Source organism: Rissa tridactyla, chromosome 1, assembly GCF_028500815.1.
Source record: "Rissa tridactyla isolate bRisTri1 chromosome 1, bRisTri1.patW.cur.20221130, whole genome shotgun sequence".
NCBI lineage: Eukaryota > Metazoa > Chordata > Aves > Charadriiformes > Laridae > Rissa > Rissa tridactyla.
The window spans coordinates 182512442-182526932 of NC_071466.1; the positions used below are offsets into that span (position 1 = coordinate 182512442).

Genomic DNA, 14491 nt, shown 5'->3' on the forward strand with positions numbered 1-14491 from the left:
TACTCACCACTGAAGCCCCACTTTTGGGGCTTCACTACTTTGCAGAAGCTGATCCTGCCATACTTCACTGGCTACGGGCCTGAGCCAACAAGGTTTTTCAGTATCGCACCCTACAAAATCAGTGGTGATTTTAGGAAAAAAAAAAGTCCCAAAGAAAAGCCCTCAAAAAAAAAAAAAAAGGTTTAGGTAGGTTGTAGAAATCTGCATTGTTCCTAACTACAATCTAAAAGAACCCAGGACATTGAGACAGGTCTACGTTTCTTTGGATCTTCTTTTTGCCACCTAAGTTGCTCTTGAGTTCAAATGTTCTTCAACCCATCCACTGATGGGTGTACAATTTTCCCTAGGTGAAAAGAAAAACAGACAACCTGCATAAAAGTAATGCTTGACTGATCTCTCCCTGAGGAGAGGACAGCTGGTCTCTGATACCCTCCTAAACTTCTCAAAATCATAAACTGTTTCTTGATATAGATATCGTGGAGTTTTTTTCCCGGTCTCCCAAATACTAAGGATAGGGAAGAGAGCATATTAGAGGCTTAGGCAGGGTACTGGAGCACAGATATTTCAGTTCTTCCAGACAGATGGGAGAATTTAGATGTACAACTTCCTCAACCATCAGGAATCAAGAGACTTTTGTAATAGGTGGATGTCACCATTTCCTCTTCATTGTATAGCTATGTTTAAAACAAAGAGTAATTCTTGGTTTGTTCTTTCTCAGAACATATCCTCTCAAAAATATTTTGGGAAACATTTTGTAAGTAGACAAGACCTCATCGTCTAGTAACGAGGTGTGTAGATGAGTTTCAAAGAGGAAAAGAAGTTCAGACCTACCTTCTCTCAGATTTTCCAACAGGTTAGCAGCAGTTTGCCAGAACACCTAGAACTCTGAATGGTATGGAAAGCCTACACAACCCTCTGTTCTTCTTTTCGTTACTTATGTACCCCAGCCAGGGAAAGGAGAGGGCACATAAGTTACATTTACTGATTTTTACTGAGTGTAGTCCATGAGTCAAACCAAGTAGATGGCAGCATGGACAAAAACAAGGCAGAAAAGGAAGAAGCTTTGCGCTGGTAAGCTCTGAGTAGAAATGCCTCATTAATAATCAACAAAACTTATAATAAACTGGCTTAGCATAGTCTGGGGGGGGGAAAGGGTTGAAAATAAAGAATAATCCTGAAAGTATTAGTATATGTATTGTAAATAAGCAAGTAATCTTTCCAAAAGAGATAGTGTAGACTTGTGTGAAAAGACAAGAATAAGCATCTCCACTGGGGAGTAACTTGCTACACAAAAGGACACTTGAAGCTTATAGAAGAAGTCTGATATGGAATTTGTGTAAGATAAGCTAAGTAAGACGCTGTACTTACTGTGTAAAGCTCGTTAAGAACTTTCATTAAGTCTTCATGAAGCTGAAACGCAATCTCTTTGCTCTGTAATTAAAAAGAAATCATTAGAAAAAGGCACGCAAAAACGGCAACATACATTTGCTTCTTGATATTCGTACTCATTGTTCATCCTAGATGGTGAATGCAATATTGCTTACAAAGACACTGTTCCGAGAGAAGTATTGTGCACTAAAAATAACGATTCAGGGATGCAGAGGTAGACAGACAACATCTGGGCAGAAGACTTCTAAAAGGAAACCCATAAGTAATTGGAGAGATTTTCCCACGAAGCATCAGGAAATTAGGTGCCAACAGAAAGGGTAAAGTTCACAATTAATGTTATAAGCCTTTTTAATGGAACAAACTGTGTACTGTTTTACAACTGCTATGATATATACAAAAACTAAACCATGTGGAATGTGATATTCTAGAGGGACACCCAGCCCAATTTTACATCTAGAATAGTCTTTGTTTCTCAGCACATGCAACTATCTAAATATTTATGCAAGAAATAATTGTGGCTCCTCTTTGAAACAGATACCCAACTGCAAAATATTGCACAGAGTGGGCTGCTGAAACAGCTCTGTTTAGCTTTTCTGGACTGTGTCTTTACTTTCATTCTGACCCAGAAAAAAGAAATGCTTAGCAGTAGTTATTAAAGAAAGCAAGTATGTCAAAATAAGAGTATTTAATTGGAGTTTCATTCAAATATATTCCTTTGTTAGTTGTCCATAGCAGTTCAATCAGATGAAAATTGTGGCAACTGTGCAAGAGTTGAAGGCATTTGTACCACAGCCTTTGGAAAACAGCTATAGAACAGAGCTACGGGACTTGGCAAACGGCCTGGCTACATTTCTTCTGCGCTGCTCAGCATTGTAACATCCATGCTGGAAACGTCAGCTTTTTTTTCCTGTGAATAAATTGATAACTAGCCCGGCTTCTAAAAACCTCCAACTTCATGATAGATAATGGCCTTAGCTATGAGAAGTACTTTGTATTTGTACAGAAGCCAAAGGAAAATCCTCAGGGACAACTCATCTCCAAAGCTGCTAACACATACTTGGCCATCACTAAAACACCTGCAGGAATAATGGTTTCTGAATGAGAATTTCCAGTGCAACGCCCACATATGAGGAGGAACCACGCCACACATCCCACCCACTGTGTCTTCTAGGAGGATGAAATAGAGATATTCAGTAGCTGGAACAGAAAACTTTGAATTTTTTCTTCTCTTCCTACTGTAATACTCCTAACTCTGGGCAGGATTTTAAGGAACCTGCCGTATCACTTATCAGTATTCACTCCAGTCCTTACACGCAAGATGATTTTTACCTGACAAGAAGCTGAAAATAGAAATTACAAAACACTTCAGCGAAATTCCTGTATTCCCAAGGGCATTAACTGTAGTAGCTAAGGCACAGTGAGACAGATGCTCTGAAGCCAAGTTGCACAGAACTACTATGAAACTTTCCTCATTGCTTATATATCAAAGTCTAGTATTTTTCATGAGTTATGCCCTACTGCTGAAGTATCTAGAACACAAAGCTTACTAATTCTATTTCTTTGCAAATATCAGATTATTTTCATCTACTATGAAGGACAAAAATTCATATGTATAACAGTGCACAGAGTGCTTGTAAAGAATTGGAAAAGAACTGCAGATTTGCAAGCTGCTGTAGGGAAACACAGTAAAAGCTTTAGCAAAAATTCTGAATTGCTTTTCATTGCTTTACATTGGCAGCCTGCCTTTAAAAATCAGCAGCGCAGCTCTGACACAGATTACATATCTCAAAGCTCCACGAAGTGGAGGCCACCTGTTTTCTCTTGGTTAGTTGCTTCTACAGTGCAGAATATGAGTGGTCTGTTTTTTAAATTACTTTAGCAGAAAGAAGGACAAAACATATAAGATGGTTGACATTAAGACTGGATGATGAAAGCATACACGTGTGGGGAAAAAACTATAGATGAACTCCATCTTCAAGCAATTTATTCCTTTCAACTGTTGGTCATTACCATCTCAAAGGGGATGACAACTCAAGCCCTAAATACAGCAACACTGATTCTAAGGCAGCATGCCTTCACCTGGCAGTGCAAAAGTTTGTTTGAGAAGGTGAGACAGAAAACCTCAACGCAATTTTCTCTTTGCCCTTTGCAGATTTTGTTGTAAGCGAAGCACACAGCAGTTCATTGAGAGACGCACTCTCCTCTTCTGCTCTTCAGCTACACCTTAATGCAAATAGACACCAGATGAGTTAAGGATTTGGGGAATGATCACTATTTACACCTCTGCTATGAGGACAGGCTGAGAGAGTTGGGGTTGTTCAGCCTGGAGAAGAGAAGGCATCGGGGAGACCTTATAGCAACCTTCCAGTATCTGAAGGGGGCCTACAGGAAAGATGGGGAGGGACTCTTTATCAGGGAGTGTAATGATAGGATGAGGGGTAACGGTTTTAAACTGAAAGAGGGCAGATTTAGATTGGATATTAGGAAGAAATTCTTTACTGTGAGGGTGGTGAGACACTGGAACAGGTTGCCCAGGGGAGTTGTGGATGCCCCATCTCTGGAGGTGTCCAAGGCCAGGCTGGATGGGGCTTTGAGCAGCCTGGTCTAGTGGGAGGTGTCCCTGCCCATGGCAGGGGGGTTGGAACTAGGTGATCTTTAAGGTCCCTCCCAACCCAAACCATTCTATGATTCTATGATTTACTAGGATCCATTTCTTCTCTTTGCTCCTGTAAAGCTTTGTCCAGCCCTCAGGATTTACTGGCCACCATGCATACATGATTTTTCCAGGCAACACGTTGATCAATGGTAAATTTGAAGGTGAATGGAAGAGATCACAATAGAAGGAAGGGGGAGGTGTTTTTAGGAAAGGACAATAGGCTTTAAAGTGGGAAGCAAATAGAGAGGGAGGGAGGGAGGTGATCAGCAAAAAGAGTAAAAATTAGGAAGAGAGTGCCTAGCAATGCCACATGATCACAGATGAGTCATTCTTCCACCAGTTCATCTGGGGACTCCAATCTGCAGAGGGTGCCTGTAGTGATGGATAACATGTCAGTTGCTGCCTCTTTCTGATGAAAGATTTTGTAGGAATTGTCCAATAAAAATCAGGAAATTTGGTTAACCTTAGCAGTATAAAAGGGATTTATTTTCAAGAACCAACACATTTTACATTAGCATTTAAGATCAAGAAATACTGACTCGAGTGGCAAGCGATACAGCTTTTAGTGGGTAATATATAGGGCGTTAGAGCACCAGATAAGAAGTGCATTTATTTTCCGTGGTTAATGGCTCTCCTATTTCTCTTTCATGTTACCTGTTCCCTGCAATAGTTCAGCATGTTTGAACGGTGTGCTCCTCTAGGAGCCTGTCCTCAGGGTAGCCAAACCACAGAATGTAAGATGCAGCACACGTTTTCCTGGAGCTGAATTGATAGCTCTAATCAGGCCATTAAAACCCGACAAACAATCACTGACGTGCTTCTTTATTCACTATGTCCCTGAGAAATGTATTAGCATCTATTAACCAAAATAACGAAGAACATCATAAAAATGTTAGAGCACATGCAAACTCTTCCTAAAAATATTATATATGTTACTAATCTAGTTCAAAGCATTAAGAGAGAGTGGCACATTTTTTTCACCTGATAGTAGGACAGATCACGCCCATGCAACAGATAAATAACTGTACCTAAACCAGCCTTTCAGTATGTGCTCAACATTCAATACATCAGTGGTCCTACTGATGTTATAAAGACCTATATTTATGGATTAATGTTTGAGAAACTTAAAATTTTATTCCACGTTAATACCCTTTCATTGAAGTCTCTAAGAATTTTTCCTTCCATTTCAGTCAGAGCATAATTGGGTACCCATACTTTACTCTTTTTTTTTTTTTTTTTACTGAAATTTAATAGTTGGTTCAGTTCTTCCTGGAACTCTTTAGTGTCTGTATTTAGCACACACAATGCTACTCTCAGTTACATCATTTAGGGAAAATATTCTGTGACTATTGCTTTTAAATGAATCTGCTGCTGGTCCCTGGGGGAAGTGATGTGCAAACCCTTCTTTTAATGAGCTTTCATGAGCTGCGGTGACACTGACATAACATAGTAAAATTTTGTCCCAGATTTGCCAGTCTATAGCAACAAATAGCTTTGCTATCCCTTTAAACGTTTAAGAAAATGGTGCAAAAGATCTCTGTGTATGCCACGATCTTTATAATGTCAAATAGATTTGGCAGGTAGTCATATTCCTGTTAATAGCCAGATTATGGAACTAAAATATTTATTGTGCTTGGCTTCTCTAGCATCTTTTACTGTAAACACTGGAAGATATGTTCATCTTGGCTCGTTATGGTTTCTGTCCAAAGAAAATACATGTTTATAAATTATAAATATACAAATCTGCTTAAGGATTTTGTGGGTATGTGTTTATACAGTTGATTATTAATGCTGGGGTAACCAGAATCACTGCATGAAATGTTCTGAATAATACTTTTCCCTTCTGCTTGACATTTTTCCGTATTACTTTATTCTTTAATTGTCCCCATGAGGCCATCTACCCCATCTGCCTGAAGAAAGACGCAAGTATGCAAGGTTTGAACTCTGCTACTTTATGTTTGTAATTTTATGTGCAGCATGAAGGCTAAGCATGAACAGCAATCTGTACTGCTTTTATATGCCAGCAACTAAAAAGAAGAAGAGCCTAAGTGCCTATCTGGAAGTATGATGCCTGACATAATATCATCAGATAAATGCCACAAAATCTCTGAACTAGATCCTATCTTTGTCCCGCATTTAGTATATTTAAACAGATGCTGGTTCCTGACCCCTGGAAAAAAGAACGACAAAGACCTCCCGGGAGAACAAAAATAATGAATATCTACATATTAAGTGGGTCATCAACAGGAAAGCCATGTACAATCAGGTACCTGAATACAATATATCCCGGCCCATCAGAACACATACGGTAGAACCAATAGGGATCATTCCACCAAAGCAATCCAAATGTTAAGACAGATGCATAGATGCACGCAAAAGGAAGAATCAGAATGAGAAAGAACAGACAGTGAGACAAAGGCAAGGTAAAAAAACCAAGGGGTACAGACACCTCTCATCACTAGATTTCATATAGATCAATGCTGGGTACTGCACACACCTTTTACAGAAGGACTAGAAAGGGGTTGCTACAGACATCTGACTTTGTGCTGTATCCCACACAGGAGACATCAGCAGGCGAGGGAACAAAACAATACTCTACTGGTAGGCATGGCCAGGAAATGAGGTGATCGTTTGATCTTTTCATTACTGTAACTCAAGCTGGAGCCAATCTTAGGATAGCATACAAACAGGACCCCTCTAGGAAATGTTGGGCTCACTTCATGGAAAAGTTTCATTTGCGGACCTATGTGCCCAGCAACAAGATGGAAAAAGCCAGTAAGGGCTACCACTGAGAAGCAGAATGGGCAGCCTCATCCTCTTGGGAGGAAAGAGGGGGAGAAAAAAGAGGGAGCAGATGTATCCCCGTATCTTGCTTGTGAGCAAGGGGGCAATCCACTCTGAGACACTTTGCCTTTCTGCAACAGGCAGACTGGGGGTTCAGAACAGAATGATGGACACCTGCTCTGATCATGGACTTGGTATAGTTACTCTCCAGACTTGGAAGTGGAGCTAAAGCACCTCCAAAGATGCAGAAGTGGCTGCTGCAAGATGAAGGGAGAACTAAAACAAAATGATAATAGTGATGCATAACTCTATTAGGTGAATAAACTGGAAGATATACAATTAAATGATCTAATTATTGAATATAGAGAAGCTTGATTAGCTGGTATTTTGAAGTTGCTTAGAAAGACAAAAAGTGCTCCTATGTGCAAAGCTGTGGAGCCATATGTTAGATGGGTGTATCTCCTGCTCTTGACCATGGACTGCAGTGAAATATTAAGCATGCACTTGTTAGTCTTTATTTTTGAAATCTTCATATTACTAGTTATTTACATTTATTACTTATGAGAGTACATATCTCACAGAACAGTATGATCAGACTCCAATGTAGAAGTATCTGCAGGATATGGTTTGCCTCTACTTTAATCTGAAATCAGTGAACAGTGAACAAATCCCATATGCCTTCATAGGGATGACACCCATTGAGATTGATTAAACCTTTCTGTGACAGAATTGTATTCAAAATCCAGTCTTTTTCAAAAGTAACCTACAGAAATCTCATTCTAAGTGCACCTTCTCTTTGCTCCTGTGACCTCCTTCCTGCGAGCGGGACTGTAGTATAGGACACATGCATTTTGCACTTAATCTCTTCCTGTTGCCTGGTGGATGTCCATTAAGCATTTCTGAGACGGTCTGTGACGTACCTTAAGTTAGACTGCTCATTCACATCTGACAGAAATTATCACTGAATCATAGAATGGTTTGGGTTGGAAGGGACCTTTAAAGGCCACTGCAGTTGAAGCTGCCCATTTGGACTAAACATAGATGTAGACAGCTTATGTTCTTCATCAATAAAGCAAGACAATTTGCTAACAGCTTCACCTCCCGCACAGGTCTTAGTTTTCTCTCTGTCCAATGTTTTTCACCTCATTTTGTAACTCCCTTCCCTTTTCACAGAATTAAAACCAGAGCTTCATCATCATTCAAGTTATAATCAGTTCTGCAGCTGGGAACTAACAGCAAATAAATCACCAGTACTCTGCAGCAAGCACCACAGCAAGAACTGTGCACACTGGGACTCAGTGGAAATACTAACCTTCTCCAACAAGTATTGATTCCTGACAGACTATGCTAAATGTGCGTGCTCAGAATCGATACTTGTGAACAACCACTGCCACATTCAGGCCACATGCCCATGAAGCTGACTGATGCCATGCTGAGGTGCCATGTGTCTTCCTGCCACCCCTCCCCTCACGTTAGCGGGCCTGGCTCAGATCCCTTCACACAGACTTTGGCGAGCTCACTCTGCCCGTTCTCCACCTCAGCTAACAGCTGTTTGGTGTGACACTGTCATGCTGAGTGTCAGCTGGCAAACCCCACTGAAAGGTAGGACAGGGCTGTTGAGGATCTGGGCTCTGCTAATGTCAGTCCAGGTTATGAGCTTCAGGTGAGCTCCAGATCCAGCAGGACTCCCTCAATTTCCTTTCTCTTCCTTCCCCTGCAGAAGATCCAAGTTAGGAATAAAAAACCAAGGGCAGCTGCTTGTGTTTCTTCAGAGAGCTATGCTAGAAAAAGGAAATTTGAAATGCTGCATGTTCCTGGGCACAATATGGAGGAAAGAGATGAGTCTGTCAGGAAGATGGGACAACATGCCTCCCGTTAATGCACTGAAAACATCCACATATTTTCCTCCTTCTGACAGGTAAGCTGCAGCAATCTCCATTAATAAGTTATGAGTGAATAAAGAAGGACACAGACTCCTCAATGAAAAACTTTATCTAGATATTTTTGTGCAGTCCATGAAGAGAGAAAGGAAGGAAAAGTAAGATTTTTGGTGCTAAAGAACTGAAAGCAAACAGGCTAGTCTAATAACGCACACCTAGTAAAGAAGAGATTTCTGAGCTATGACATAAATAACTTAAAAACTATTCCAGATTCAATACCAAAAAATTTCTTCTGGTCAAAGCAAGTCTGAGATATCTCCACATAGACAGTACTACAGCATGTTCAAATTGCTTTTCTCATTATCTTTTCAACTTCTATAAGAATCTTCCATAGTAGTAAGTTTAGTGGTTTGTGAACTACAGTTGTATGCATCAGACACATTATGTGAACAGACCATTACTGACTGAGGAACTATAAATTTCAACTCTATTACTATTACAGGTTTTAATGCACAACAATAAATTTGATTCACGTTTTTACTTTTTTTGCTCCAAGTACAACATATGCGCTCCCTAAATGATTCTACCCTCCACCCCATTGCTATCTATCTAGGACTGTGGTCAGGTATATGTGAAATCAGTTCCCAATTTTAAAACATTAAACTGGTACCCTTGCCATCATTTAGCCACACACTTCACATTCTCTAACCTTTATTCTTTTTGAACTCTTTTTTGTATGACGCTTGCCTACCATCATCCCACTGTGACTGACGGATGTGCATTTATAATCTATTTTTACTTTGGAACATTATAGCAACAATGACTGCAAACACATTACGTATATCTCAAACTAAGGCTGCCTAGAGTGCTTGCTTAGCACAAGAGGGATTTACACATTGTATGTGTTATGAAAACACGTAACGGGCACATACAAGGACAAACACATACAGAGACAATGCTTAAATGATCTAATAGAAGTAGTTCTGTTATCAAAAGTAGGAAGGAAAGGAAACACTTTTAGGATAATTGCAGCATACGCTACCATCTTTATGCCAAGGCACTACAAAACACACCCTTACTCTGGCTTGAATTCACTTCTCTCATGACAGAGTTTCAAGGAAATGCTGTTTTTACAAATAATTCATTAATACAGCATTACTATTTTGGGAGTCCTAAGTGAAGACGGTTTCCTTTCTGCATGGGTAGACAAGCCTGCTTTTGCAAGAACAGGCTTTTTTCCCTGCCTTTTGGATCTTTGTGACTCAGCTCTTAAGGTCACCAGCATATACAGCAGGTTCCCAGGCATTTCAGCACTAAGGATTCGCTCTGCGAGAACAGTCATGAAGAATTTATATGTGTGCTAAAACAGATTTTATGCTACGTGTGCTGAATCTTCTCCTCAAATGCTACCTATCAGGACACTTTTGCCTCCCTCATGCATCTTACAAGGCAGATGGAGGACTGCAGGAGAGGCATTACCTTCTTGAACATTCTGGTGGAGTCTTCGCTTATCTGCATGAACCGCATGATCACATTGTTCAGGTAGATATCGCTCAACGTTGCATGGTCTTTGCTTTCTCTTCTCACTTGGTTCAGGAGTAAGTACCAGCAATTCACTGGCGACAAGAGGTTCTGGTCTTTCCTGAGGAGGAGATATACACATGTATTATGTATAGAAATGAAAAAGTTACAATATTAAGACAAATATCTCGCTGACATTTGCAGTCATAACTTTTTACGTAGAAATGGCTGCTTCTTGGAACAACTTGGGTTAGGCAAGCTTCAGATCACTCTTTTAAGACACATTCTACAAATCCCATGAGGCATGGATACAAAAATATTGAAAAAGCGTAAGAATTCAGAATATTGCAAGCCACCTGAAAGTATGAAAAAAAATCTTGCCACAAAGCTTACAGTTGCTTACAGATGGAGCACATGTAAATATTCAAAATCAATAAAGATCACTGCTGAAAGAGTAACAGTAATGAATTTTTGACATTAGAAATAAGCAAGCACTGCCAGAGTATCCCAAATCCTTCAGGAGCAAAATTGCAGGTGTAGCTGTTTCACTGCAATGGATTTCTATAACTGCTATAAAAGTAGAAGGAAATGTCACAGCATACATATTCTTTGATCAGCATTCATAAACTCACGGCACTCATAAATACACTGCTACTGCCAGTCCCAGATGGTTCAATTACAAGACAAACAGCAGGACTGGACTTCTTCCGTGGTGGTTCAGTTCTGAATTTCCTCGACAGGCTTTTTGCATTGCAGGCCCACTCCCAGTTTTTAATATTGCAGCAAGAGAAATCCCAGAGGACTTCTCATTTCTTTTACACAAAGCAAAATAAAAATACATGTAGTTCAACAATTGTTTCACAGGCAACAAGAACCTATTTATAAAATTTGCCTTATGATTTTGTTGAAATTATAATTTCAAGTTTGCCTTGCAACTAAGTTGCAAGTCTAGAAACCTGCTGCTCTTTTTTTTCCCTCTTGTGCAGGGATTCTCCTATACTCAAAAGGATCAAGCACATGAAGATAAAACAGCCAGAGGGGGTGACGAATTGAGGGAGAAACTCCTTGAACTCTTGGTAAATTGTTCTAATAATTAAGTATTCTCACTGTTAGAAATATGCTCTCTAATTCCTCATCTAATTGTCTACCTTTAGCTTTGACTCCCAGAATCAAAGCAACGAGGAATGATTAACAGACAAAAGCCTTTTCTTAATCATTAGTGCTTTGCTTTGCTATGAATCAGAAGTGAGTTAAGGAAACTTCCCCATTTAGTTTGAGATGGACATCTTAAGAGTGCTGCTCACAGCTAGGAGCTGCAGGGTTTTATCAGCCGAGTCAACCAACGCGAGCACCCCTGAAGGGCCATGCTGATATTACTTGGTCCTCACTGCTTCTGCATGTCCCAAAGATTGCTTCTGCATGTCCCTATGGACCTTCCTGCCTGTTCTTGGGAGGGAAAGGTGGGAACAGCAAGGGGGACCACCAGTTAAAGTGACTTTTGCTGCCACCTCTTCTTAAAGCAATCAGAGAATTGCAGAACAAAGCCAAAGGCAGGACTCCAGTCATAACCCACGTGCACATCTGCCAGTCTGGATTTAACACATGTTTAAGAATAAGGAAAGATGTTTGCATGCACAAGGCAAAAAGATTTTGCCACAAGCTGAAAAGAAGCCAGGGCTCTCTCTGAAGTGGTGACATACGCACACGTTGGTTATTTCAGGGAATCATTGAGTCACTTAACTGATTTTAAGAAATACATGTTATTGCTCTTTGAACTGTGCAAGCTGTATTTGGATTAACCTTTGCTTTGCCAGATGTGTTTAGAAAAGACATTTCTCTTGAAAGAAAAGCTCTGCCTGTGTAGCTATAGCGCAGCACTGACTGGATAGTGGAAAAAGGTACTTATTTTTCAGTTTTACAAACACAAATCATAGAATTATAGAAATATTTAGGTTGGAAAGGACCTTTAAGATCATCGAGTCCAAGCGTTAACCTTGCACTCCCAAATCCACCGCTAAACGATGTCCTGCAGCGCTACATCTACATGTCTTTTAAAATACCTCCAGGGATGGTGACTCAACCACTTCCCTGGGCAGCCTGTTCCAATGCTTCACGACCCCTTCTGTGAAGAAATTTTTCCTAATATCCAACCTAAACCTCCCCTGACACAACTTGAGGCCATTTCCTCTTCTCCTATCACTTGTTACCTGGGAGAAGAGACCAACCCCCACCTCACTACAGCCTCCTTTCAGGTAGCTGTAGAGAGCGATAAGGTCTCCCCTCAGCCTCCTTTTCTCCAGGCTAAACAACTCCAGCGCCCTCAGCAGCTCCTCCTAAGACTTGTTCTCCAGACCCCTCACCAGCTTCGTTGCCCTTCTCTGGTCACGCTACAGCACCTCAATGTCTGTCTTGTAGTGAGGGACCCAAAACTGAACACAGTATTCGAGGTGGGGCCTCACCAGTGCCAAGAGCATCTGTTGAGCACTGTTGGCTCATATTCAGCCGGCAGTCGACCAACACCCCCAGCTCCTTTTCTGCCGGGCAGCTTTCCAGCCACTCCTCCCCAAGCCTGTAGCGCTGCATGGGGTTGTTGTGACCCAAGTGTAGGACCCGGCACAAAATATTGGTTTATACCCCTAAGCATAACAGGGCCAGGCAAATGCATTCATTAATCAGCTCAAGTCAGGAAAATAACCAGACGAGACTATGCCAACAAGTAATGCATTTGAAAGATTTTAGAAAATGTGCTGTGCACATGTTTTGCCAGATACTACCTGACCACTTTTGTTTTGCACACAAGTTACTATGCCATGAAAGGGATACATTAAATTGTAAGCAAGGCATAGCATTCACATCATCTTCATTTTCAGGAATAAGAGCGGTCAAGTGGCAGCACAAATTCACGGGCAACAACTAATGGAAATAGTTTTCTTTCTTAATGACTTTTTTGCCAAAATTCATGTCCTTTTTTCTGTTTTTTTTCTGTAATGGTGATTGCCCTTTGTTTAGACACTTTCAAATACTATCAACTCCACTGCAACTGATCAGCACACAGCCTTCAAGCCCGTTTGGGGCTCTGCATTTCTTCTAGATACCGGCTGTATTTCGGGTGGTTTAAATTCCGTATGGTAGGTTAGGGATCACATGTGTGCAACCTACCTTTTAAGAAACTGAAACTGCTTGTCAGAGGCTTACATGAATAATTGCAGAGGGAGAAATCAACAAAACAGCACTTAGGCACCTGGCTCTCTCCAACTGCAATGAGAACTGCTACGCTGCTAAACAGGGAATTTCACGTGTGCTTTTGAACCTGGGCTCAACCAACCAGTACTCAAAACCAGCAGAAGCAAAGAATGGCATAGCACTCCAGCAATGGCTAACATGCTGGCAAGGGGGAAGGAAATCTCTCTTACTTGTACTGCTGATGGTCCTTTGTACTTCTTGTTTTTGCCATGAACCTCTCTGCCAATTTTTCCAAGTTTCGGGAATACTCCATCTCTATTTCTGACTTCTTGCGGAAAAAATCCTGCAGATCCTGAAGAAGCTGCACTCTCATTTCAGTCTGCTGCTCCAGGCATTTTTGCTGCTCGATGAGTTGAGCTCGGATCTCTAATGAAAGAAGCACATATCCACTCAGATCAGTGAAAGCAAATAAGAACTGTGTGTTACCAACCAAAATTACAAACACTCCAGCGTACTTCAGCCTCTGCAGCTACACCAGCTGGATCTGCATTCCCTGTGGTGGGACGCAGCAGTGGCAGCTCTTGCTTCTGCCACCACACACTTATGCCCCAGGCCACAGCATGATCCCACCCGCTGTCTGTCTCATAAACTACTATGGTAAGGGCTTAAGACTCCGCTGGGCTCACACGTGCAGAAGACCTGCCTCCCCCTTCCGGTCCCATCCTCTTCCTGGCATTAGCACAACATCTGTCCTGGAGTGACCTCCTTGCACGAGGTTGTGTGCAACCATTGGAGCAGCAGCTCCTTCTGCTGCCCTGAAAAATGGCAGGCTAAACTAGCACCCTTTGGGCCAGGATCAGCCTGCTGACTGCCAGGTGGACCATGATGGTTGGTAACATCCCATACACCATGGGAAGAACCTTGTAGTAAACTCTGGAGGCATTATCCACCATAACTGCACACAGACGAGCTTCCACATCTACCTCATCTCTGCCAGAGAGGGAATGGGTGTACTATAAAAGCATTCAACAAATATTTTACAGCAAATATAGAGGAAAAAGTGTACCTAAGTTTAAAG

The 14491-nt window shown here is 41.2% G+C and overlaps 1 protein-coding gene across 3 annotated transcripts in view; it reads right to left on the bottom strand.

Moving 5' to 3' along the window:
* The window catches only part of SRGAP1 (SLIT-ROBO Rho GTPase activating protein 1), a 146987-nt gene that overhangs the window by 59481 nt on the left and 73015 nt on the right, over positions 1–14491 (bottom strand). For all 3 annotated transcript variants that reach the window (XR_008463371.1, XM_054182416.1, XM_054182401.1), the window contains exons 2-4: positions 13644–13839; positions 10189–10351; positions 1369–1431 (exon numbers count right to left, since the gene is read on the bottom strand). Coding sequence is in view for 2 of the 3 variants with exons in the window: in XM_054182416.1 (XP_054038391.1) it covers positions 1369–1431; positions 10189–10351; positions 13644–13839 (422 nt within the window). In the remaining variant the exon portion in view is untranslated. The remainder of the gene's footprint in view (positions 1–1368; positions 1432–10188; positions 10352–13643; positions 13840–14491) is intronic.